Source organism: Coffea eugenioides, chromosome 7 (assembly GCF_003713205.1).
Source record: "Coffea eugenioides isolate CCC68of chromosome 7, Ceug_1.0, whole genome shotgun sequence".
Classification (NCBI taxonomy): Eukaryota; Viridiplantae; Streptophyta; class Magnoliopsida; order Gentianales; family Rubiaceae; genus Coffea; species Coffea eugenioides.
The window spans coordinates 12,211,069-12,234,943 of record NC_040041.1 but is presented as its reverse complement, the minus strand read 5'-3'; the positions used below and the strand labels follow the sequence as shown (position 1 = coordinate 12,234,943).

Sequence of the window (23,875 nt, the reverse complement as noted above, 5' to 3'; positions counted from 1 at the left end):
GTGAACGGTTTGTCGTCGGCAGTAACTTTCTTAACAATACCGTCTCGACAATATTTGAAACATTGATGCAGAGTAGATGGTATAATTTCATTCTCGTGAATCCAGGGCCTTCCCAAGAGCATGTTATAAGAGGTTTTGGCTTCAATGATATGAAATAACGCACTTGAAGACAGCTCACCAATGAGCAATTCAAGCCTTATGAGGCCAATTGCTCTTTGCCCCCCTTGGTTAAATCCTTGGATCATGAGGCGGCTTTGGGAGAGTTCATCACTTGAGATTCCTAACTCTTTCATAGCACGTACGAACATGATATTGACAGCAGATCCCCCATCAATGAGTATCTGATTCATCTTTTGTTCTCGAACATATGCACTAACAAACAAAGGTCGATTGTGGGTCTTGAACTCAACAGTTAAATCGTCATCATAAAAAATGATGGTCGTTGCACAATCCACCGGTGGTTTATCATTGACTTTGAGTTTTTTCTCAAATTCAGTGTCAATTTGTGTGACTTGAGAATTTTCAGCTTTGACGACATTACAAGAAGTGGAATTATCAGTATCGTCACTTAAATATCCCTTGGGTATAAATTCTCTCAATGTCACGGGCTGTCGAACCTCTTGAAGAAGCTGAAAATCTGACGAAATTGGTGTTGTGGCGACTCTCTTTTGTTTCTTTGTTGCATTTTGTCGTTTCACTATTGCTTTAGCCTTTGTCGAGCGCATGCTTTTCGGAAAGATGTGCTTCTTTGTCTTTGACTTGCAAGTCCTCTTTCGAGTGACTAAAGTCCATCATTCGTTGTCATCTTCAATAACGTCTTCAATTGAGGATTTTTCAACCTCCTTGGACGAAGCACTGCTTGTTATGGCTAAAACTTCTATCGGACAACACACAGACCCAAACATTATTGTTGTTTGGTTTGCCGATACTTTATCTTCCTCGAGAAGGATCTTTCCTTGACGTGCCAATTTCATAATTTTATCTTTAAAGACAAAGCATTTAGTGAGAGGGTGGCCAATCAGGCGATGATAACAGCAATAGTTTGGATCATTGACTTGACCGGCTTCCTCTGGGCGCTTCATTTCAGGAAGTTCAAGGAGTTTCTCCTTGAAAAGGTCATCAAACATCCCTTGTAAATCAGATTCAAGAAATGGGTATTCTTTTTCTTGCATCTCTTTTAACGTGGGTCTTCTTATTGACCTATTTTGATATGGATCCAACTTCTCAGTGACCTTTCGGCTCACTTTGGTAGCAATTTTCATGGGAGCTGTATTTATTGTCATGGACTCCTTATTACTGAGTTTTGAAGGAGGCTTGCCCCCTTTTTTATTTTCTTGCCTGTCATTGCTTTGACGAGATGGCTGCACTCGCGGAGCTTGAATAGGAAACCCATCGGTTGCATTGGCCGTGATGCTTAACTCCATGTCATGAGCACGAGTAGCTAATTCTTCAAACGTGTTTGGACGTATACCCTGTAGAATGTAGCTTAGGCTCCAATGCATTCCTCGGATGCACATTTCTATGGCAGAGGGTTCAGACAGTCTGTCCTTGCAGTTGAGACTCAGACTTCTCCATCTATCAATATAGTTGACCACAGGTTCATCCTTCCATTGACGAGTGTTAGTCAATTCCAGCATACTAACGGTTCTTCTAGTGCTGTAGAAGCGATTCAAGAATTCTTGCTCCAGCTGTCCCCAACTGTCGATGGACCCCGGCGTGAGATCAGTGTACCAATCAAATGCGTTGCCCTTCAAGGATCGAACAAACTGTTTGACTAGCAGGTCACCATAAGTTCCAGCGTTATTGCAGGTTTCGACAAAATGAGCCACATGTTGTTTTGGACTACCTTTCCCATCGAACTGTTGAAATTTAGGCGGTTGATATCCAGCAGGCATTGCTAGATTGTCAATTCTAGCAGTGTAAGGTTTGGAGTAGGTAAAACTCGATCTTGAACTACCCTCCATTTTTGTCTTTGATCACGCCTTCAACAAGTTCCTTCAATTGTTCTACGGGGATAGTTCCCTCGGCGGTCACGTATACTTCCTTCACTTGTCTTTACCTTTAGATGAGGGATTTTCACGCTCTTGGTTCTCCTTAGAATCCATATGGCTTCCTTCAGGAGCGTGGTCCTTTTGGGTGAGCAGTTGAGCGATAAGAGCATCTTGGTCCTTGATGTGTTTCATCATAGTCTCCATCATCTTGGACATGTTCGAAACTTGTTCTTCAAGACTTAAAGCATTTGTCATCATAGCAGGCATTGCAGTAGAAGAAGCAGCAGAATCTTCCATAGAAAATTTTGATTGAAGGGTTTCATGTGAAGAAGCTGATCCGTGCTTGATGAATCATCATCATGCTCAGAAAATTTGGATTCGGATCCAAATTCGAGCATGGCGAGAGCCTTCTCAATTGAGGCAGGAACGTCTTGGATCCCCGTCGCGGAAGAATAGCTCATTGATGATGTTGAACCGAAGACGGGAGTTGGTGCCGATGGAGCTTCCATGCTACTTTGGGTGGAAGTTCTCGTCATACTCCTTGTCATAGGACCAATAGCGCGGGTATTGGTGGCAACATGTGCAGCTTCCTGAACAGGCTTAGCATCAGTAGCCTTGGAACGTGCAATCATGATTTTGTTGCTCTTTGGTGCCATTGGTGATATACGTAGTTGAATATTCGAGGAGAAGAGATGGAAGGCAGAGATGGTCCCACCGGGCGTACCAAAAATTTGTACGCGATAAAAATTTCAAGTCTGCAAAACGACAAGAAAAATACACGACAAATATATGATATATAAATTTAGAAAAGTATGTAGGTACAATCTCTGGGGTTTTCTCGAACTTGTGGAGAGTTTCCCTCGATTCTTCTCCTCGAACGCCAATCCAAGGGCTTCGCAGCTTGTTCTTGGATCCACCACCGATTCCTTCAAATCTTGATATAGAAGATTTGAAGAACTTGAAAAATATTTGAAGGCTCAAGTCTTGATATACGGAAGACTTGAGGAGCTTAGAGACCCAGACCTTAGTAGCTTGGAACTTCAACTTGAGTGTATGATGCCTCCTGGTGTGTGCCTCTGTATCTGTGTCTGTGTGTCTTGATTTGGTTGAAAGACCTCTATTTATAGTTGTAGCAAGAGGTAGAGGTTGAGAACCTGTGTACCACTTTACTTGTCTTGCAAGACGTGCAGTCATATTAGGACTGTACCAGTCAAATATTATCTCTTCATTTTATATTTATTAATAAAGAGATAAGAAATTTATCGATTGGCCAAACTCGTGGGGACACGTGACATGGCGCCGTTTGACTGGCCAAGCTATTGCAGTATATAAGAGATATACTTGGATTAAATAACTCTAAATATTATCCCTTTAATACGAAATAAATATTTAGATATTTATCCAATGGACATGTGACATGATATGATCTGGTTGGTGGAGATATCCCTGCAATTTGAATTGATTTGGAACACCTCGCCTTGACACGTGGCAAAATATAATTGGTCATTTAATAACCAATTTTTCCAAGTGTACGTGCTATATGGCAATATCCGATTGGACGAAAATATTTAATAGACCAATGGTAATTTTTAGAATTTAATTAAAATTCCATTGTCTACAATATATAACAAGAATATTGTCCATGGAGCACATTAGTATAATAGGCAGAAGCTGTTTCTTTTTTTTTTTTTAAAACAAAAAAAAGGCATGTAAAGAAGATGGCAAATGATAGTTAATGTGATAGTTCATATTTTATTTCCACATCAAATTTATGTTAAAATGATAAAACTATCCCTCCTATTGCATTTGGACTTAAAAAGGGCAATTTTAGCATTTTGCGCAAAATGATTGTGGAATTAAAAAATGGACTGTAACATTAACAGCACTAGAAGATTTTAGTGTATAGATGGTTAGGTACATTACAAATTTACACCATCCAATTTTAGTTTTGAGCCTACTATGATGGCCCTTCTGAAAAACAAAGTTTATTATCAAAATTTTCTTTTAAATTTCACTATATGATTTCGAGCTCTACTTCTGTACTTCTCTTCTAAGAAAATCTTGAAGATAAAGAGCATTTTATTCTCAAAAGTTTGCTATAACCTTTTTTATAAGACGTTTGCTACAAGGTAGTGTGAAAAAAATATTTCCCTCATGGCTTTAACATAGGGCGCCATTTGAAGCCCAAAAAAAAAAAACTCAAACAAATGAAGGGGAAAAAATCACATTTATTGGCACATAAAATATCGCTTAAAAAAAATCCTATAATATCTAATTCTCTTTTTTTTTCTCCCCGACCACCTAATCCATCCCTCTCCCAATAGTATCTATGTTAATTCAGCAAAAAAAAAAAATTATTGGCACTTGGCACATAGAACATTGCCTTTAAAAAAAGAAAACAAAACAAAATTCTACAACATTTATATGTACCATTATGTCCGCTTAAATCCAAAGCAGCATAGGATTCGGCTAACATTTATGTGTGTATATATATTGAGTCCTAGTTTTGGTGAGTTTATCAGTTAGCTACGCTACCTATTGCAAGGCGGATTATACGGATAGAATTCTACAAATATACACGTCGCTACGTATCGGTTCTATAACAGAAAATATTCTAAGTTCGTCACGCAGTGAAGGAAGGCCTTGCTTGCGGCATCGTGGTCTATTCTTGCATACGTTGTTTGGTGCCTACGGTATATTCTTGGAGCAAACGTTAAGCTAATCGTAGTCAATTCTTGCATACTTTGTTTGGTGCCCACGGCATATTCTTGGAGCAGCAAACTTTTTTTTTTTTTTCTCGTGTTTCATCGGTACTGTTCAGTTTTCAGGCCTACCCTATATATTCTTGCATACTACCAAGAACATAATGGAGAGGCGAATGGAGAGGCTTGGCCAATCACAACAGTGCTCCACCACCCCTTCTGCTTCTGATGATGAGTGCCATAAGATGAGAATTGCTGACTATTTGGCGAGAAAGGTCGAGAAAAAAAGAGCAAAAGTTGCAAGAGAAATGAGATCAAAGTATTCTGTTGATGGTTCAAGCAAGCGTTTTGGAGATTCTCATATCAATGAAGTATTTGTTTGGAGGAAAAAGATTGAACGGGATGTGATGGAAGGGCGAATAGAGGGTAACATGTTATCATCAAAGGCAGAGAGGAAAAGGCAGATAGAAAGGTTTGGTGAAGTGGAGAAGTTAAAGAAGAGGAGGGAAGAAAGGGATATTGCCAAAAGGAAACGTGAGGAAGAGATGGCTTTGTTAGCTCGGGAGCGTGCTCGATCCGAGGTCCAGGAATGGGAGAAGAAGGAAGAAGTATTTTTTTTAGCCCAAAGGAAGATTAGGACAGAAAAACGGTTTTGCGAGGGCCGTCCAAAGCCAATCGATATATTGATTAGGCTTCTTGATTCATGCTCAAATGATGCCAATCGATATATTGATTAGGCTTCTTGATTCATGCTCAAATGATGACGATTTGGAGAAGGATAAAAATGCAGAACCTAGCATGGTGGATTTTGAGGGTCTCAATGTAGAAGAGTTGGAAAAACTTCGCGAGGAGATAAAGTTGCAACTTTGCTTGGACAGGAAAACAAAAATGCATGTGGAGTATTGGGAGACAGTTTTGGTTGTTTGTGAGGATGCCTTGGATCATGCTAGAGTTTGTGGAGGGAGGGGAATTCATAGGAGTATTGAAGCAGATGTAGAAAGGTTTCTTGAAGGAAAATCATACAACCAATTGGAAGATATAGAGTCCCATATTGAGTCTAATATGAGGTCTGGCAATGCTCAGGAAGTTGAATTTTGGGAAGCTGTTCTGAAGAGGCTCTGTGTATTCAAGGCTAAGGCTCGTCTCAAAAGTATCCATGCCAAGGTGCTGCATGATCGAGGACATATCCAGCAGAATAAGAAACCGTTGGAGGTTGGTGATCGTAGTACTGATAGACAAAGTAGTTCAGAGCTTGATGAGGAGGCTTTAGGATCATATCCACCAGAGTTGATGATTTACGATGATGATGATGAAAATGGGGAAGCAATTGATACCAAGTACTTCACAAGAAAGCCAAAGTATTTCAATCTTGTTCATACTGGCTACCGATGGAACAAGTACAATCAAACTCACTACGACCATGATAATCCTCCGCCGAAGATGGTGGTGGGATACAAGTTCAACATTTTCTATCCAGATCTTCTTGATAATAAAGCAAGAGCTCCTACTTATTTGATTGAGAAGGATGCAGATGGTAATGACACTTGCATATTAAGGTTTCGTGCAGGGCCACCTTATCAAGACATAGCATTTAGGATAGCTAATAAAGAGTGGGAGTATTCACGAAAAAAGGGGTTTAAGTGCAACTTTGAAGGTGGCATACTTCGTTTGTACTTTAACATAAAAAGTTATAGCTATCGCAGGTGATGCCCTGTAAAGAAATTGTTCAGACGCAATTTGTCATGCACCTCGATGCTGTTTTCCTTTTCGTCTTATATGATTATGCTTCTCTGTTTTGACAAAGGTTTCATGGCTTCTTGTTTAACAACTATCATAGGTACTAAAGTATCTGACTATTCCAGAAGTCAATTACCTGATGTGATCTTAAAATTTGAACAACTTGTATCCTATATAGTTTTGTCGTCTTTAGTGCCTTAAGCAGGCGAGGTATGAGTAAGTCTAGTTGATCAGCTTCGTCAATGCTTCTGAAATTCCATATAGTAAATCTGCTTTGTTGCTCAACTCTGTCAACGGCTTTTTTTTTGGCTTTCTCAGAAGCACAGACAATTTGATAATTTCGTGTAGCAAGTACTATGCAACCTCATATAACATGGTATGTATACAATAGTATTTCAATATCACCAGTTGTGCAAGTCACTTGTCTAGGTCAAATCTAACAAGAAAAGCTCCAAAGCACCAGAAATAATGCTTCTGAGGAAAGTGACCATCAAAGAAGATACTTTCCTCGCCATGTCAGAGTAGTCGTAATGGAGAGTTTCATTTCTACTTGTATGATGACATCTAGATAAAGAAACAGAGTATACCTAACTAGATCATTTCTATACTTATCAAATCTAAAGAATGTGCAAAGCTCTTTCTTCCTGCTGCATGTAGCTATCATGAAATGCATCTATCCTGCATTCATCTCAGTGTCATTGCTCTTCAGCCTGTGTTTCTTCAACTGCTGGCTGTTTTCTCTGCTACGCTAATACTAGTGGAAGATATTGAAGAATCTTCTGAGGAACTTCTACTTGTGTTAAGGAAAGCAGTATACTGCGTATTAGGGAAGGGACAGCCACTTGTACTAGAAGGGTGGTGGCAAATTTGAAAGGTCGGATCAGGCTTAGGTTTATTATGACTAGGAGAACTATATCCAGATTGGTTGCTTTGTTTGGAAGGCGTTATAGTCTCATTGCTGCTATTGTTAACAGGAAGAGAACTATGCACTTTCTGGAAGACACCCCATAAATAATATTTCTGCTGGAATCCTGCAAATTAATTGAAATGGTGTGCATTTAGCAGAATTCCTTTTTAAGTACGTAATGCCAAATTGTAATGAAAAGTGTAACAAACTTACTCCAGTGCTCTAGTGGCAATTCACGAGAGGAAAAGATCAAAAGTTCCAAATCCTTCATCATGACCTTCAAAGCATTATCACCTTCAATCATGTCATCAAGAAGGCCATCGTAAACTCTCTCATCCCTTTAGCAGACAATAAACATAAATTAGACGTGGGGTAATTTTACATCTACAGTAAATACATCCAGTTTATATCCACATAACAGTACCTTTCATACTCCGGAAAGAAGAACAAATCAATACTACCATCTGTTGGTGGCACATTCTGGAAACTCTTTGGCCACACGCGGCGTTTGGCTAGAACTTCTGCTACAAGCTCTGGAGGCAGCATAATTGCCATGTCAGAGACCTTCGAGCAAGCTTTCCTTGACAAGTGGGCTAAGATACCAAGATTGGTCTGATTTTTTTCCCGTGTAATGCTAAAGGAACCTCTGCAAGAAAATCTTACAATGAACAAAACAAGAAACATAATGTTCAAGTAATTTCTAAACAAGGCTTTATTACAAACATAATTAGAAAATGGCATGGGGGAATCAATGGTAAAGCCATTTTCTAATCTTCTCAAAGTGGTGGAAAGAAGTGGGATGGCATGCCAAACACACTGAATTTGTGCAGCAACAGAATATGGGAATGCATTAAGAAGAAAAATGGTTTTACCGCCAAATTGGATTCATTAATGACCGTGCAAACAATTGGCGGTGAGGTTGTGATGAGAGCTGACCGTTAGATGTATTAAGTGGACCAACATGTTCTTGAGAAGCTACAGAAGACTCTTCAACACTGATTGTACAATCTTCCTCAGAACAACTGCTATGATCAATCATTAGCCTCCTCTTTCTATTTGACGTATTTAGTGGACCAACATATCCTTGAAAAGCCAGAGAAGACTCTTTAACATTAATTGGATTGTCTTCCTCAGAACTGCAGCTGTCATCAATCATTAGCCTCCTCCTCCTCCTCCTGTTTCTGAGCTCTTCATTTCTTGGAAGTTCAGCAAATGAGTGGACGTTCGTTATCCTGTCAATTAATGTTGAAGAATCATCTTCCAATTGAGCAGTTTCAGTCATTCCATAATTTATCCTCTTTGGACTAGAAAAACCACTATCATGGATGTTAGAAGTAAATGGAAAGGATTCTGCTTCAACTTTGTCAAACCTTTCTTTAAGCCTATCATAGTCCCTAAGTTCAATATTCCCATCATTGCTGTCAGACGAGTTCTTCATACACAGAACTGGTGAAGAACTATCTCCCGACAGCTGAGGTGTTTCCACCATTCCATGATTTGTTGCAACAAATTTCCTTCCTGCAAGTGAACTCCTTGAATACAGTTTCTTCTCCAATTTCATCCGAACATCAATAGCTCTATCTATCCTCATACTTATTCTTTCACTTTTTCTGAATGAATCAACCTTGTATATTCTGGGTGCACAATCCCAACATTTCCAACCAGACTGGTCATCAGTTGAGGAGAAATCATCGAGGCAATAGCTGGAAAGTCACATGAACCAAACACAAATAGTCAAACACATTGGTTCAATTTATTATTTAAAATAAATTTCAGCTGTAGAGTCACAAACATCTCCATGACAAACAAAGGCATTTGGGCAATCCAAAGATATTTCTGAACATACAAAGCTGAAAACTACAAATTTCAAAATTTTTAAAATATGCATAAAGATTCTAAAATGATTTAAACGGTGCAGAAGCACTAAGCATCCCAAAAAGCTTGAGTTATGCTTGAAGGGCAACAACTGACTTGCAAAGCATTCATTGCAAGTTCAATTATGAAATATGGAAAAACTTCAAAGTTTCAATATGCTCGTAATGTGTGGTATGTGAGATTATATTGCAAGAGTAAAACAATCACCAATGTAAAATTCACCTTTCACAGTTTAGTATGTTCAAATTGGATTGACATCATCTGCCAAGAGGGATGGATGCACAGTACTTGAAAGATCATCCCAATAGGAAAGCAATCCAAACGTTTAATTTATCAAATCCAAGAAAAGAAGTATTTAGTTAATGAGAGGACATACAAGTGTGCTGCAGAATCTTGGCAGTTGATACAGTAGATAAGAAGCCCTTCATCTCCTTTGTCACCACAAGTTAAACATACAGTCCTCTAGGGGGAAAAAGAAACATCAGACAACAAGAATTTTCAAATACATAAAAAAGCAATAGTACAGAAGATTCTATTTTGTTCTCAAGTCTTTATGCGTGGGGCAATCACAAAAAGATCAAATTATGTAGCCACATACTTTCCCCACAGACCTAGCATAAAACTATAAGTGGATACATAAAAAGATATTTCATGGTCCAAGATCTCTGCAATTGAGTGCAAAAGATACCATTTCTTATCCACTTCTAAAAATTCTTAATGTCCAACCATGTGCGCAGAGAGAGAGAGAGAGAGAGCTACAAAAGATAATAGAGCTAACATTTTTAATAAATTTCCTATTTATTTCCTCTCCTACCACTCAAAGCTACAAATTCTGGAGAGGAGAGACAAATCAAACAAAAAATATACAGTATAGAAACGTTTCCCTTTTGCAATTTTCTGCACGATTTCAATAAAAACTCATTACAACTACAAAAAAAAATCCATGCACAAGAAAACTAATAAATACCAAAAATGACAGAGGAAAATTACAACCCTTCTCCTTCTCCTTTTTTTCATTTTTTTCTACCTAATTCATCCCAACACACATGCCAAAACAACACTTAACATACCCGGTAATACATACGTGGACACAAAGCATTGCTCTTTTGCTGAGTTTAATTGAACAAGGTTTTTCTTGAGCATAGTTGCGATTATAATGCGGCAGACATGAGTCAAAAAACGAGTAATGTGAACCATAGCTGTAGACTTTAACCGACTGCCCATTACACAATAACCATAGCTGTACGATATGAAAAAATACCGAGGAACATAACTTTAACAGCACAAAAAACAGAGGAATTCAAACTGTAGAACAGAGCCCACTAGCAATTGACCAAAAATCAAAGGATTTGACATCTTTAACTCCCCATTACAGGAAATATTCTAACTTTCACCAATTAAATACAATAAAAAGTGTCATTCCCTTCATCCAAATATATCAAGGAACAAGCAGAATCCCCAAAAAAATTAATACCAAAAGTGAACTTCTAAAACAAAGAAATACTGATATAAGCATTTAAGATGTTGCATGCAAAGACAAAATCAACCCAATTAGGAAAAACCCTTTTCAGATTCCCAAAAAAAAAAGAAAAACTTTTTGTTTTTTGGGGGGTTTTTTTTTCCCCTTTTTCTTTGCCAAAAATTCTCACTCTCCAAACCAGCAGACTCACCAAACACTGACCATAATCTCAACACAGACCCAAAAAAAAAAAAGAAAAAAGAGACATTTTCGCCAAAAATAAGGTCTTCATCATGACCAGAAACAACCACCATTCACACAGTAAGCGTGATTTGTGTGCGTGTGAAATGAGCATATATTAGCCGAAACTTAACCCAATACAGTCATACTACTGCATTGCCGCTTGACGATGTAATTGTAGAAACGTGTTGAACTTAGTAGAAATACTGGTACATAAGTAATAAACAGTACAATGATGAGAACACGACATCCTACCGCCTGAGATTCGCTTGAGGACGACGCCATTGCTGTTGAGCAAGCCAGCGAGAAGGAGCTCGTGTGTCAATTGTGAACTGCCACGGAGGAAAGGAAAGGAAAGAAGGGATTTTTCCGTATAGAAATGAAAGAAATGGAACTTCGAGAATTAAACGGCAAAGGAGATTCTGATGAGTTCATCTCTGTCCTATATTTGGTCATGGAATTGCATGTGGAGGTGAGGCGGCTGAGAAGAGTAGGACTCTGTAGGAGTCGAGCCGAGTCAAGGCTGGTCGACTCGATTTGGTCTAGTTTTGATTTGATTGAGCCGAATCTAATCTTCAAGTCGAGTTAAGGTACGTCCAATCTACTCAATCTAATTTTAATTTGATTGACCCGAATCTCATCTAGGCCCTGTTTGCATGGTGAATTTTCTATATAGATGTTTTTATCCTTGGATTCTATAATAACATACTAAAAAAGTAACTCCAAAAACACTCTAAATACGCGGTAACTTGGGAGCTGCATTCTTTTGGCATGTTTTTATTACACAAAATTTTTAACAATTTCGTCTATAAAAACCCCTAAAAACACTATAAATTTTTTAAAATACCCACTCTAAAAGACTAAAAAAATACATGTCTATTTTTCTCATCTATTATCACCCTCCCTAACTATTTCCAATTCCATCGCCGTTGGTCCCACTTAGCCCACCATTGTGAGGCGTCAATAATTTTTTTACCCCACGTTGAGACAAGAGAAGGGGATGAAGGAGAGAGGATTGTGTAAAAGGATGGAAACGGAGAGGAGGAGGAGGAAGGAGAGAAAGAGAAAGAGAGAGGAAAAATAAGGAGAAAGAAGAGGCAGGGAAAAAAGAAAAGAGGAGGGAAAAGGAGCAGGTGGTGGTGGGTGGTGGTCAAAAATAATAAATTTTTAAAAATATCATAATAAATTTTAAAAATACAACAAAACTGGTTCCAAACAATACTTAATTCATATGGACTATATACAATGGATAGATTTTCAAACACAATGATATAGTGTGGTCTCATATGGATTATCCATTTTTTCAAAATTATTTTTACTTATGGAGTCTACAGTAACAACTCCAAAAATAGCTCGAAAAACACACACAATTTCAAATATAACTTATAAAATAAAAAATTTTAAAAAAATTCTACCATATTTTCTTCTTCCATTTACTATCACCACCCACTACCCCTACTGCCTCTCCCTCTCCCCTCCTCCATCATTCTCCTCCACCTCTACTCCATTTCCGCCTCTTCCTTCTCCCCTCTTCTTTCTCCTCCCTCTTGCTTTCTCTCCATTTCCTTCCTTCTTCCTCTTTCTCCCCCTCTCTCTTCCTCTCTCCTCCTCCCTTCTTTCTCAACCCCCTTTCCTCCCTTTCCTAGTCTAGTCGTGGCCACGACAATCGGATATCTAGTTGTAGGCTATGACCATATTTGATCATGAGACAAATCACAGCTTGTGACCAAATGAGCGAGAAGGAAGTGGAAGAGGTTATAGGGAAGGAAGAGGAGAACAGGGAAGAGAGAAGAGTGGAAGAGAGAGAGGAGGAAGGAGGGGCGGAGAGAGAAGAAGGAAGTGGGGAAAGAAATGATGGCGGTGACCGATAGCAGTGAATGATAATGGTAGGTGATGTTATTTTTAATTTTAAAAAAATACTCCAAAAAAATTTTAAATTCCAAAAATATCCTAAAATACACTTTTAAAAATACACTGGAAAAATACCTAACCATCTACTATAAAGTTTTTCACGTATACTGTTATCATAAAAGTTTTCAAAAACACTTCTAAAGATACCTAATTAATACAGAATAGTTTATCAAAAATACATCCAAAATTATCTAAACCATGCAAACCCTAGTATATCAAATACAATGTTATAGTAACATATTTCAAAAACACTTTAAAAACATCTTAAAGACACTTCAAATACACCTAAGAATAACATTAAAAAATACTTAAAAAAAAAAATCCTACCTCTTTCTTTCTCCTCCTACCACCATCACATACCACTTCCACCACCACCCTTTCCCTATTCCTCCTCCATGATTTGGTCATGAGAGAGAAGGGGGTGTAGGGGAAGGGAGGGGAGAGGAGGGGAAGAGGAAGGAAGAAGAAGGAGGAGGGGGAGAAGGAGGAAGAGGAGGGAGGGAGAGGCAGAGGGAGGATAGGGGAGAAGGGATAAAATTGGAATTTCAGTTGCATTTCATCAAAAAGTTTTCTGGTGCCCCTCCAAAACCACGAGGGAAAAAAAATTTTCTGGGGTGGGTGATAGCTTTCTTGGTGGACTCGACCTCCTTTCATGGATCCTAACTTACGCCTCATCCACATCTACTAGCAAAAAAGCCCCGTTTTAAAAATGGTAATATAGCGACATTTCACCAGAGCTTTATAGCAAAATAAGACAAAGTGTAAAATTCCTCTGTTGTAATGTCACTTCATTTGTTATTCCTACACTAAACTAAATTAGTTTATGTCCATGCGTTGGTAAACTAAATAATTGCCTACGATCAGCTTCCACAGTTCCATTACTCTCCTGTAGTCTGTAACCGATGCATTCTCACTTCCTTCTGATGTGAAATTAATGAATTGCCTTTTCTACAGTAAGACTTTGGAAGGTTCACCAAATTTGTTTAGATGTTTACCTCTAACAGTAGGACTTATTTCACTTTAGGTTCTCCTTGAAATTCCCTTACTTTCCTAGTTTGTCATTCTTAACATCCCATTTCCAATTAAATCAAGAAGCAAAAAAAGAAAAAGAAAAAAAAAAGCTAGGATGGTTTTGCAGCTAAAAGAAATAGGTGCAATTCTAGGGTACCTCAAACTGTACAAGGAAAGCAAGAGCCAGGCATTGGGATTTTTTCTTTTTTTTTTTCTTTTTTTTTTGATATTTGTGGTTTTATACAGTCATTTACAATTTCATTTTGAGAATAAATGCCAATGAAATTATATGGCCAGTTTTTCCAATCTAGTCTACAAAGAAATTAGCTAATTGTTAGAGAAAGGAGGAGTCAGCAGACAATCAAAATCGTGCTGCTCAAGTAATCATCTCATGCACTATTCAAGGCCTTGTCAGCCAACTTGCTATCCACAAGAGACAGACAGGTCTTCTTGTTTCTTGGAAATTTTAAGTCTTCATAGGCAACCCGAAATTATGGAATGTCCTGATCATTCCATCCATACCAGCTGTGACGAACACCAGACCCCACGATGCGGGGAAATTCCCACAACTTTGGCTGTTATTCTGATGCTGATGTAGCTGTTGAAGATGATCATCAGGACAGTCGCAAGTTTGATCATCTTGTTCTGGATATTGTATCTCCCACATGGGAAGTTTCTCCTCAGGCCATGTTGCAGAAGCTTTTGATGAGACATCCATGGAGAACCAACTAGCTAAAGAAAATCGTTCTTGATCTCTAGCCAATGAATACGAGCTCTGGTTGCTACATGTCTGCGAGAATGCAGAGGTGCTGTCATTACCAGCCCTCCTTTTTTCTGTCCCCATGCCTGAGTAAGGTATTGCAATTGATACACCTTCAAAGGAAAAATGCTCACAGGAGCGGGCTGATTTTTTTGCTTTGGATAATTGGATCATTATGTTGTCATAGTTCCAGACATAGATGCGCGAGTCCTCTCCAACCGATACTATATGCTGCCCGGTTGAAGTGAAAGAAGCTGATGTCTGACCTCCTGATTTTGCTAGACCTGTTAAACCAGACAAGTTGCTCATCAAATGGATGCCTAATAGTACATTCTTAGCTCTAAACTCAGCATTATCCAAATGCTGCAAAAGCACATACTGCAGGTCATGATGTATGCAAAAATATGAAAAGTTTTCAGTTAGATTTGTTGTCTGAAAGACTCAATATGTCTAACAAGACAGACAAACTTACAGAGAATCGATCTACTACAAGACGTACATGACACAAGTTCTGTATATGTAATATTTGGGAATCAACCTATATCAACAGCATGATGCTGATGATGTGCTGGTGAAAAATCAGTTGGCCATAACTCTGTGTTTGTTTCTAGTATGATATGATTGCATTCTTGATTTTCCTTTCTCATTGTTCATTTATAATTTAAAAATTCAGATGTAGATTCAACTTACAGGGACATGGTTCCAATACATCCCCAAGTGAAAAATCTAAAGTGTCATCCAAATACTATTCTCATAAAAAAAAATACATTCAAAGACTGCAGATCCACAAAATATCAGATAGACTTTTGATACACTGCATTCAATATGGACTCGAGTAATTTTATAAATCTTTAACTGAACATAAATAGGCACTTCTAGAAGTGTAGTAGTTGATAAAGCTGTATGAAACAGCTTGTGCTACATCAAACTTTACAGAAAACGAGGTATTCAAACACTTAATAGAAGATCATAGCTTGAAACTTTACAGCAAACAAGAATGAACAGAATTTATACCTTTGTATTTGTGGACAATATCAAGTCCATCAAGTATTCGAATCTTGGAATCTTCAGATGTTATCATAACCCTTTGTGAGTCATTATCCAGAAACTGCAAGAATTGAGAAACCTGTGTGAGCAGCATTGAAACTAGAGATACATAATCATACCTAAAATAGCTAGAATACGAGTAGTAGAACCTGAATGCCAGTTATTCTGCTTCCAGAGGATTTCTTTTTACCACTAATTTGCATCTCCGCACGTAGCAAAAGTTCACAGCCTGCATGACAAGGAAACATACTTAGTGGCTCCTAAGGTACACAAACGGGTTCTTTTATTTTAGATTTAAACGACAGTAGCGACATGCATAAATTACATACCTGATACTTCATAAAAACGACAGGCACCAGAGATGAAACCAGTTATAAAACCCTGTTTACATCATATCAGAACAAATATCCTGTCAGTTTCGTCTCACAAGAGCAATTTCCAAAAGACATAATACTAAGCTGAATTATTTACCAATTCATAAATCTAATATGGAACTGGATCTTACTTTTCCATTTGGCTGGTAACGTACACTTGTAACTAAATCCCGTGTATCAGCCCAATCTATAACTCTCTTCTCCTGTACTCCCCAAATTCGTACTATTCCATCAATAGATCCGCTGATGAAGTGGCTTTCATCAACAGGATTGAACTGAATGCTCGTTACTGATCCACAGGAAACAGAAAAACCATTAGACTTTTAATGGCAAAGATGCAACCTTATAAGTCAAAAAAGAAAAACATATTGCAAGCCTAGGCACTATGGATCTCAAAATTAGATTGACAATTACCATAATTATTGTGGAGAAAAATTGAATGGCATTTATTCGAGCCAACGTGCCATAGACGAACAGTGTTATCCTTGGATGATGACAAAAGATGCTGCATTACAAACTCCAAATTAGCTTCATGATAAAAATTAAGGACTACTGGAAACTCCAAGAAATTGATTGCAACAATGAAAACGTGAAGAAATAAGATCATTAGCTGCTAATCTACTCACATTGGATGTGGACCAAGCTAGGTCCAAAATGTCACTGGTGTGACCATGAAGTTCATGTAGTGGAGACTCGTTGATGTGGAAAACCTTCTCAGGTACAACAATAGATGCAATTCTTGACTGTTTTCTTTTAAAAGTGGAGCTCCCTTTTAAGTTGTTACTCTGCAAATTACGTGCTGAAGTCGTACAGGAGGCTTCTACTGATGAAACACTCCAAATCCGAACAATCCCATCTTCACCTCCGGTTGACAGATATTGTCCATCAGGACTGAACTTCATCGTCCAAATTAAGCCTTTGTGAGCCCTAATTTCTTGTCCAGCGTAAACAGCAGTAAATTCCTTACATTTTTTATTTTTCTGTTGAACTTTCACCTGAGTTATTTTTCTTTCTTCATCAGAAAATTTCTGTGCCGTGGATGCATCAATGCATCTACTTTTCTTCATCTTACACAAAAAACTTCTCAACCAACCATTAGTTTTCTTCTTTTTCACATCAACAATTTTGTAGTTTTCAACATGAGCCTGCATTTCGCTACATCCAACTGCAGAAGCAGAGCTAGGACTTCCAGCTGTTTCCCTTTCTGTCATAATGGATAGATTCTCTGACCATTCCTCCCCGGATTCCTCAACCAAACAATTTGCCTCACCATTCAATTCCCTGCTGTCACACACTAAATTTTCCTCTACAGATGATGAAGAAGAACAACTAACTGCTCCACTACATTCTCCGACCCTGTCCGCTCCCATGGTCCCAGATTCTTCATTAGGTGCCACATCATTTACAGATGAAACCCCTTTAAATCCCATTGAAACCAAAAATTTCTCTCGTCGGTCCTTCACACTTCTTAGCTCACCCAACCAAATGTCATAACCTAAATTGACACAATCCAAGTCTTCTCTAACTATAAAAGACTCCTCAGATGAAAAGGACTCTACAGTATCAAAGAAAACCTCTTTACCCTCATCAGACCTCTGCATTTCTTGCAGTGAATTTAAAATCAAAATTCCACATTAAACCCAAAATTCTCCTCTCACTTCCTCAAGCAAATCAAGATCTGGACAATACCCACCACCATCCCCATAAATACCTTGCTAATGCCAATTTCACGGTCCACGTTTCACTCACAAAACAGTGGGAAACAGCAGGCGTGTACCCATACAATGCAACCCCTTCAACACAAGTGCATATTATATTTTACTGCATATATTCAAGAACCATGTCTCTGTACTAGGTACAATTAACCAAATCCCATAAAACCAGCAACAAGCAACTATTGTTCACACATTCTAGTGGTAAAAATTGCCTTCCCAACACAACGAAAGCTTATATAACTAAAGTACAACCAGAATTAACCAATCAAACAATGACCAGCACAACTGATGAAATTCAAAAACATATACTACTATTTTTTACCTCGATTTTCATCCAAAGCAAGAGGCAAAAACAAACAGAACCACCGACCCTCCTACGATTGTGGGGCTCTGTACCACTTCACCAAAGGTCAACCCCTTAAATATAAACAAAACCCCAAGAGTCAAAGCCCTGTGTCAAGTTCTCTGTATTCAGCCATCCTTCCAACAATTCTCTCTCTCGTGCATGAATGAAGGAAAGGTGGAGTAAACAAGACCCTCCCTTTAACTCAAACAGAAATCCCAGCTCATTTTACAGTCCAAAACTACCAAAGAATTGGCTTTTATCAAAAGGGTCTCGAGATCTGTGGCATTTGATGAAAAATTTTGTTCTAGGGACAAGCAGAAGCGGCACCCACAGATACTACTGATTATGAATGCTGCAGATAAATTGTATAAAGACTAGAGAAGCCTATAATAGGTTGTGTTTTTACTCTACTCGGCTGCCACTCTGAGAATTGAATTCTTTCTCTCCTCAATGTGCTGTCACCTCTCTCAAAACACCATCCAAAGTCAATTCTACGCGAATTTCAAGAATCCCACTTGAGCCAAAAAGCTGCGAAGAGCGAAAAACAAAGAAACAAAAAAAAAAAGAAAAGAAAAAGAACCCAGGTTAGAAACCCAGAAATGAATCCAACTGATAACAATATCTATCAAAATTAGTACTACTAATCAAAATTGAATCTTTATTTACTTGAGACCAAAGGCATTAGGCATTTGTCCATTACCCTTTGTTTAGAATAATCCTAGGAAACTTCAAAATTTTTGGAGAGTAGCTCTGAAAAATTACTGAATAAATCGAGAAGATGAAGGAATGAAGGAAACATAGGTAATCACTGATGGGGAGAGCGGCAGAATAATTATAATAAATTAAAGGGATTAAATTAAAGCTAAAAAACTGAGCCTTGGACACATGCATACAGGCTGTGAGGTTGTCTAGTTGTTCCTCCTCTCCAGTATTTTTTTCTCTCTCACACACACCCCCACAAACTCACTGAAAACACACACATTGTGACATTCTATGTGAAGAGGTCCAAATCCATAGAAGTCATATTTTCTTGGAGGCTAGTGGATGGGGGTGGGGGTGGAGTGGTAGCTCAGAAGTGAAGCTGTCTCCTGAGAGAATACTGGAGCAAAATAAAGGAGGAGGAAATGAGGAAAAAAGAATGGGCATCAAGTGACAAGTGTCTAAGTAGCAAACCTTACTGGCAGAGTGGCAGTCTCTTTCTTGTTTTTGTTATTGTTTAGAATCTTTTTTATTTCAATAGAATTTTGTTATCTTAAGCAAAAATCTTGGTAGCATGTGCAAATTTTTGGAGTGTAGCATCAATGATCAAACAAATCTTATTTCATCAATTTAGATCAATTTAGAGATTTTCAATTAGGAGGGAGTGTAGGATTTCGTTGGTGAACCGCTGAGATTTTGTCAATTGAATGAATTAATTAATTAAGAAGTTGATCGTGTAAATTTGAATATAGATATAGATGTAGGACCTCTTTTGTCTTCTTCTTCTTTTTTGCTAGGAAAAGTAGTACACATCTTATATTATATTTTGCCTTTTTGGGTCCATGTTATTTTCTAGTTTTATCCTACTTTGAACCCTTATATTTTAGTCTTAGAATTTCTTGATATTATTTGCTCTCTCGCTTTGCCATTGAGAATCCTAAAAAAGATAATTCAAAAAAAAAAAAAGAGGATTTAGACGTGCCAAAATTGGAAAAAAGAAAAAGAATGAAGGGTTTGATCGAGACTTATAATCAAAACGTAAAAGGTTCAAGCACATCAAAATCAGAAGATGAGGGATTAAACTGCAATTCACTGCAAAGTGATTTTGAGGATCAAAACTTTTATGCCCCAATAATTGAAGGATAATAGGGTATCTTTTTAGTTGGCCATTAACATAAAGAACATTTGTTGGCGTGTAGCCTAAATATGCAACAAGAAAAAAAATCAAATGATTTTCAAGAACATTAATTATGATAGAGGATATACACATCATATGGTAGATCCAGGACAGATACCATCATATTATGGCTTTTAACCTTTGGATTTTGTGCAGCTTAAGTTTCTTGTACGGAGAACCACACGGGTGTATATGTGACACACAAGACCCTAAAAATTGCATTGATTAGTATTTACTGCTTCTGTTTTCTCTTTGCCAGTAGAAAAGCAAGCCAAAATGTTTCCATTTTGGATCATCTTTAGCTTTCAGTACTTCATTTCTGCAATCTTCTTTGCCCTTTTGCATGCAGAAAGTTTTACACACACAACACACAGTGCTGAGATGGTGGTGCAGTTATATAGAGATGTAGAAGCAGGAGAAGCTGTAAATGGGCACGTAGTAGGGAGGTGAATAACTGAGAGGATGCAGAATTGGACCAAAAAAAGGAACTCACGTGGCATCAATTAAGGTTCATCATGGTAAGGATCGCAAGTGAATGTTATAGACCAATTTCTTTTTTTTTTTTAAAATTCGCTAGAATTTAAATAAAAATTTCTAACCAGAAAGGGGTGGAATTTAAAAAGTAGGCAGGAGCCGAAGAATTAGAATCTAAAACTATTAATTTCTGGATTCTAATTTTAATTATTAGATTAAGGCCTCCTCGACGCATTCATAGAATTCTTCAGAATCTTTTGTGATCATTTTATTATACTCACATTCACATAGCCAGGCAAAACAACTTTGGACATAAAGGGAAGAAGAACATTTACTTTAAGGGACAAACTTTATACATATCTAAGTATAGGAGTGTAATTAAAAAATATAGGTTTGTAATGTTATTCATTTTTCAAATTTTTTTTGTAAGCAAGTTTTTTTTATCTATAACTCTATAAGGGATATCTTTGAAAACTTTCAATTTTTTAAGGGGCTAAGCCAAAAAAAAAGATGACATTTAGATGAAATCTTGCTCTTTTTTTTGGCCGTTCAAAAGATGAAAAGACAAGTTTGATAACCCAAAAAGGAAAAAAAAGTGAAACAAAAAGGAAAGTGGACATGACATCCCTCTTGTTACTTTCTGAACTCCAGAAAGTACAAGAAAATGCATAGGGTCTATAGCTTAGAAATAAAATATCATTCTCCGGCTTTTGAAAAAAAATAAAAGAGAGAAAAAAATGCATAGGGTCTATAGATTAGAAGTAAAATATCATTCTCCTCCTTTAAAAAAACAAAAATTAAAGAAAGAATATGCTGGACACAAATTTTTGTGAAAAGAAATTTCTGAATTTATTGGACAAGACACTTTATGGAATGATGAAGAAGCAAACTGATATGGATAACCCTTAATTTTGTGAAGATGGGAACTGGAAGGGTCCATTACCAGCTACGCAGTATTGATATAGTTGGACTAGAAAGTTTCTTTCGTCCATATGTTCCTTTAGATTAAAAAAGAAAAAAAAACTAAGGCATTTAATATCCAAGAATGACTTAATAATAACCGGCTTAGCCCGAATAGACTGTGTTTGGATAAGTATCATTTGAAATAATTACTGCATCGCTTTTTATGATATGATATATATATAAAATAAGAGTGATGTAATATATATGAAATAAAAAAGTGGTCAGAAATTTAAAAAATGAGTTGAAAATTGTGTTTATGATGTAAGTAAAAACATTTAATACTTTTTCAAGTTTCAAGTACGTGAACATTTCATTAATCATATAAAATTGCATTACCTAAGGGTCAAATATATCGTTTGATTTCCTCTAATTTCTCTTTCTTAAAATGGGGTTTTTTCCCCTCATTTCATGCCCGGAGAACACATGATAAATACACAGAAAAAAGAAGATAAACTACTATTAGAACTCTAAAATTATTTTCAGCTTTTTCTGAAGTACATATATTTTAGGCAAAAAAAAAAATTTACACAAAAAGTGACACCAAATCAATTCTTACAATGTGCTCTTAGTCTTAGAGCACCCAAAAAACAAATTTCCCTTTCCTGAAAACAGAAAACTCAATCAAATCCACTTTAATGGTAGGTCTACAAGTGTATTTGCCTTCGCATTATTAGAAAGCAGAATCCTAGGGATATTTGACCGCACATGGCTGGTTAGGCTGTTGGATTATCATGGACCTTTAACACTAAAAAACAAAAAAAAAATATAAATACAAAAGAAGTATGTCTAGTAGTACTAGTAGCATATATCTTGTAAGAAGAAAATTTTAAAAAAATTACTTGTCAAAATGGAATTACTTCCACCTAGTTCAAAATTCTGTAACTAGACCAAAAAAAAAAGAGAGAAAAATTTGGAAATTGCTTTGTTTGGATTGTAATTTTTTTAAAAAAATTTTACATTTTTCGTGAACATATTTTTTAGTCAATTCTTTTACCTCATATGTATCAAATTATTATAATATATTTTTTATAAAAATTTCAAAAAATAGCAATCCAAACGGGTATACCTAGAAGAAAAGAGAAAAAAATCAATATAATGGGGCTGTAATGTGATGGGCCAGCCCCATTTGTTATGATGTGATGTATGTAAAATAAAAAAGTGAATTAAAAAAACATGTTTATAATATAAACAAATATTATTGGTAAAATTGAACTAGCAAAACTAAGAAATGACTGATAGAGATTGAAAATAGATGATATGATGGATCATAGAAATTAAAACTGTCAAGTCCTGTGGTTTATTGTGACATGACTGTGACAGCAGCAATGACGAATTTCGAAGCTTCAAATGTACCAGTTTTCTTACTAGAGGTACAACCCTCAGTAGTACGGTGACTGTTGACTCTGGGATGTGACAACTGACTGAGGGTCTATTAATTTTTATTGGTCAATTTGCAATTTTGGATGGTTCATTTTATACAGTGTAGTTTACTTGGCTTTTATTTTAAACTTTACTTTTCCTACTTACAGATTTAGGCCTCAATTTAGGCTAAAAGTTGAAGAAATTTATCGTGTTGTTTTGAATAAATACTTGGAAAAGACTACTACTCAATTCTTGTAAAGCTGCAATTATTCATGCTACGAAATTTTTCCATAATTATTCTCTAAAATATATAGTAGAATACTTGATAGAGTCTTATTAATGTCGTACTCTAACGACTATTGTTAATAGCGCTTCATCTTTTTTGGATTTTTCGCAAAAGTAATTGAAGAAAACGATTTGTCATTAACAAAAAGTGGAGTGATTATAGCATTAATGCACCTAAAAAAGAGTCATCTTTTTCAGACTTGACTTTACGAGTCCTTGAAAAAAATCGTCTTTGTCACTAATTATAGTTGCTTGTCAAAAACTTTCACGATAAATGTCAAATCTTCATCTGAAACTCTAAAACACCTTTTACATTTTTATTAAAAACTACTCCAACGTTATGCAAACAAGATTTTGTAACCATAATGGTGATTCTGAAAAAAAATAATTTAACAAAATATACCCCAAACTAAGCATAACGTGTTCAACTAGTGCTCGTGAAATGCTCCCAATTCTAACCACACTTTCAACCCTAAGCTTGATGGGCCACTCAAGAAACTCTTGAATGTCAAAAATGAAGCAAGTAAACAATATGTATGTATTGTATATATAGATGGAAAACTAACCTCAATCAACCGGGGTAGCTGAATGCTGCTAAGGCTTTGAGAAATGGGGATTTTCTGCAAAGGAGATCAAGCTGTTAATGGAGTATAGAGTGGACAGATGAACACTTTTAGATAGCTGAAGAATAGATACTTTGTAAAGGTGAACAGATACAGGTATATTTATAAGAACATCTTCTTCAATTATTGGAATTTTTTTTTGGTTTAAAATAATTGGCCTAATTGCACTAACAGCCCATCAAAGCAAGAATCACTTGGTCTGAAATGGTTTGGAGTT

General features: G+C 36.9%; 3 protein-coding genes across 4 annotated transcripts; 1 reads left to right on the top strand and 2 right to left on the bottom strand.

Moving 5' to 3' along the window:
* The first annotated feature begins 4,857 nt into the window (after positions 1 to 4,857).
* On the top strand, positions 4,858 to 6,400 carry LOC113776919 (cactin-like). The gene is made up of 2 exons (XM_027321970.1): positions 4,858 to 5,384; positions 5,431 to 6,400. Exons 1-2 carry the CDS (start codon positions 4,858 to 4,860, stop codon positions 6,398 to 6,400), a joined length of 1,497 nt encoding a protein of 498 aa, XP_027177771.1.
* Positions 6,401 to 6,823: 423 nt separating this feature from the next.
* Positions 6,824 to 11,241, bottom strand: LOC113778353. Of its 2 annotated transcripts, XM_027323739.1 has the most exons (6): positions 11,167 to 11,241; positions 9,589 to 9,674; positions 8,210 to 9,040; positions 7,762 to 7,983; positions 7,551 to 7,675; positions 6,824 to 7,461 (listed from the first exon to the last, which is right to left on the bottom strand). In XM_027323739.1, the coding sequence occupies exons 1-6, from the start codon at positions 11,194 to 11,196 to the stop codon at positions 7,151 to 7,153; spliced, it is 1,605 nt and encodes a 534-aa protein (XP_027179540.1). In that variant the 5' UTR covers positions 11,197 to 11,241; the 3' UTR covers positions 6,824 to 7,150. The 2 variants fall into 2 exon arrangements, with proteins under 2 accessions (XP_027179540.1, XP_027179541.1); XM_027323740.1 differs by lacking the exon at positions 11,167 to 11,241 and having other exon boundaries at positions 9,435 to 9,693.
* A 2,813-nt stretch (positions 11,242 to 14,054) lies between these two features.
* On the bottom strand, positions 14,055 to 19,111 carry LOC113777516 (uncharacterized WD repeat-containing protein alr3466). Its single transcript, XM_027322629.1, has 8 exons — positions 18,776 to 19,111; positions 16,641 to 18,603; positions 16,429 to 16,519; positions 16,146 to 16,303; positions 15,970 to 16,021; positions 15,790 to 15,869; positions 15,608 to 15,701; positions 14,055 to 14,877 (listed from the first exon to the last, which is right to left on the bottom strand). The coding sequence occupies exons 2-8, from the start codon at positions 17,613 to 17,615 to the stop codon at positions 14,300 to 14,302; spliced, it is 2,028 nt and encodes a 675-aa protein (XP_027178430.1). The 5' UTR covers positions 17,616 to 18,603; positions 18,776 to 19,111; the 3' UTR covers positions 14,055 to 14,299.
* Between the last annotated feature and the right edge of the window lie 4,764 nt (positions 19,112 to 23,875).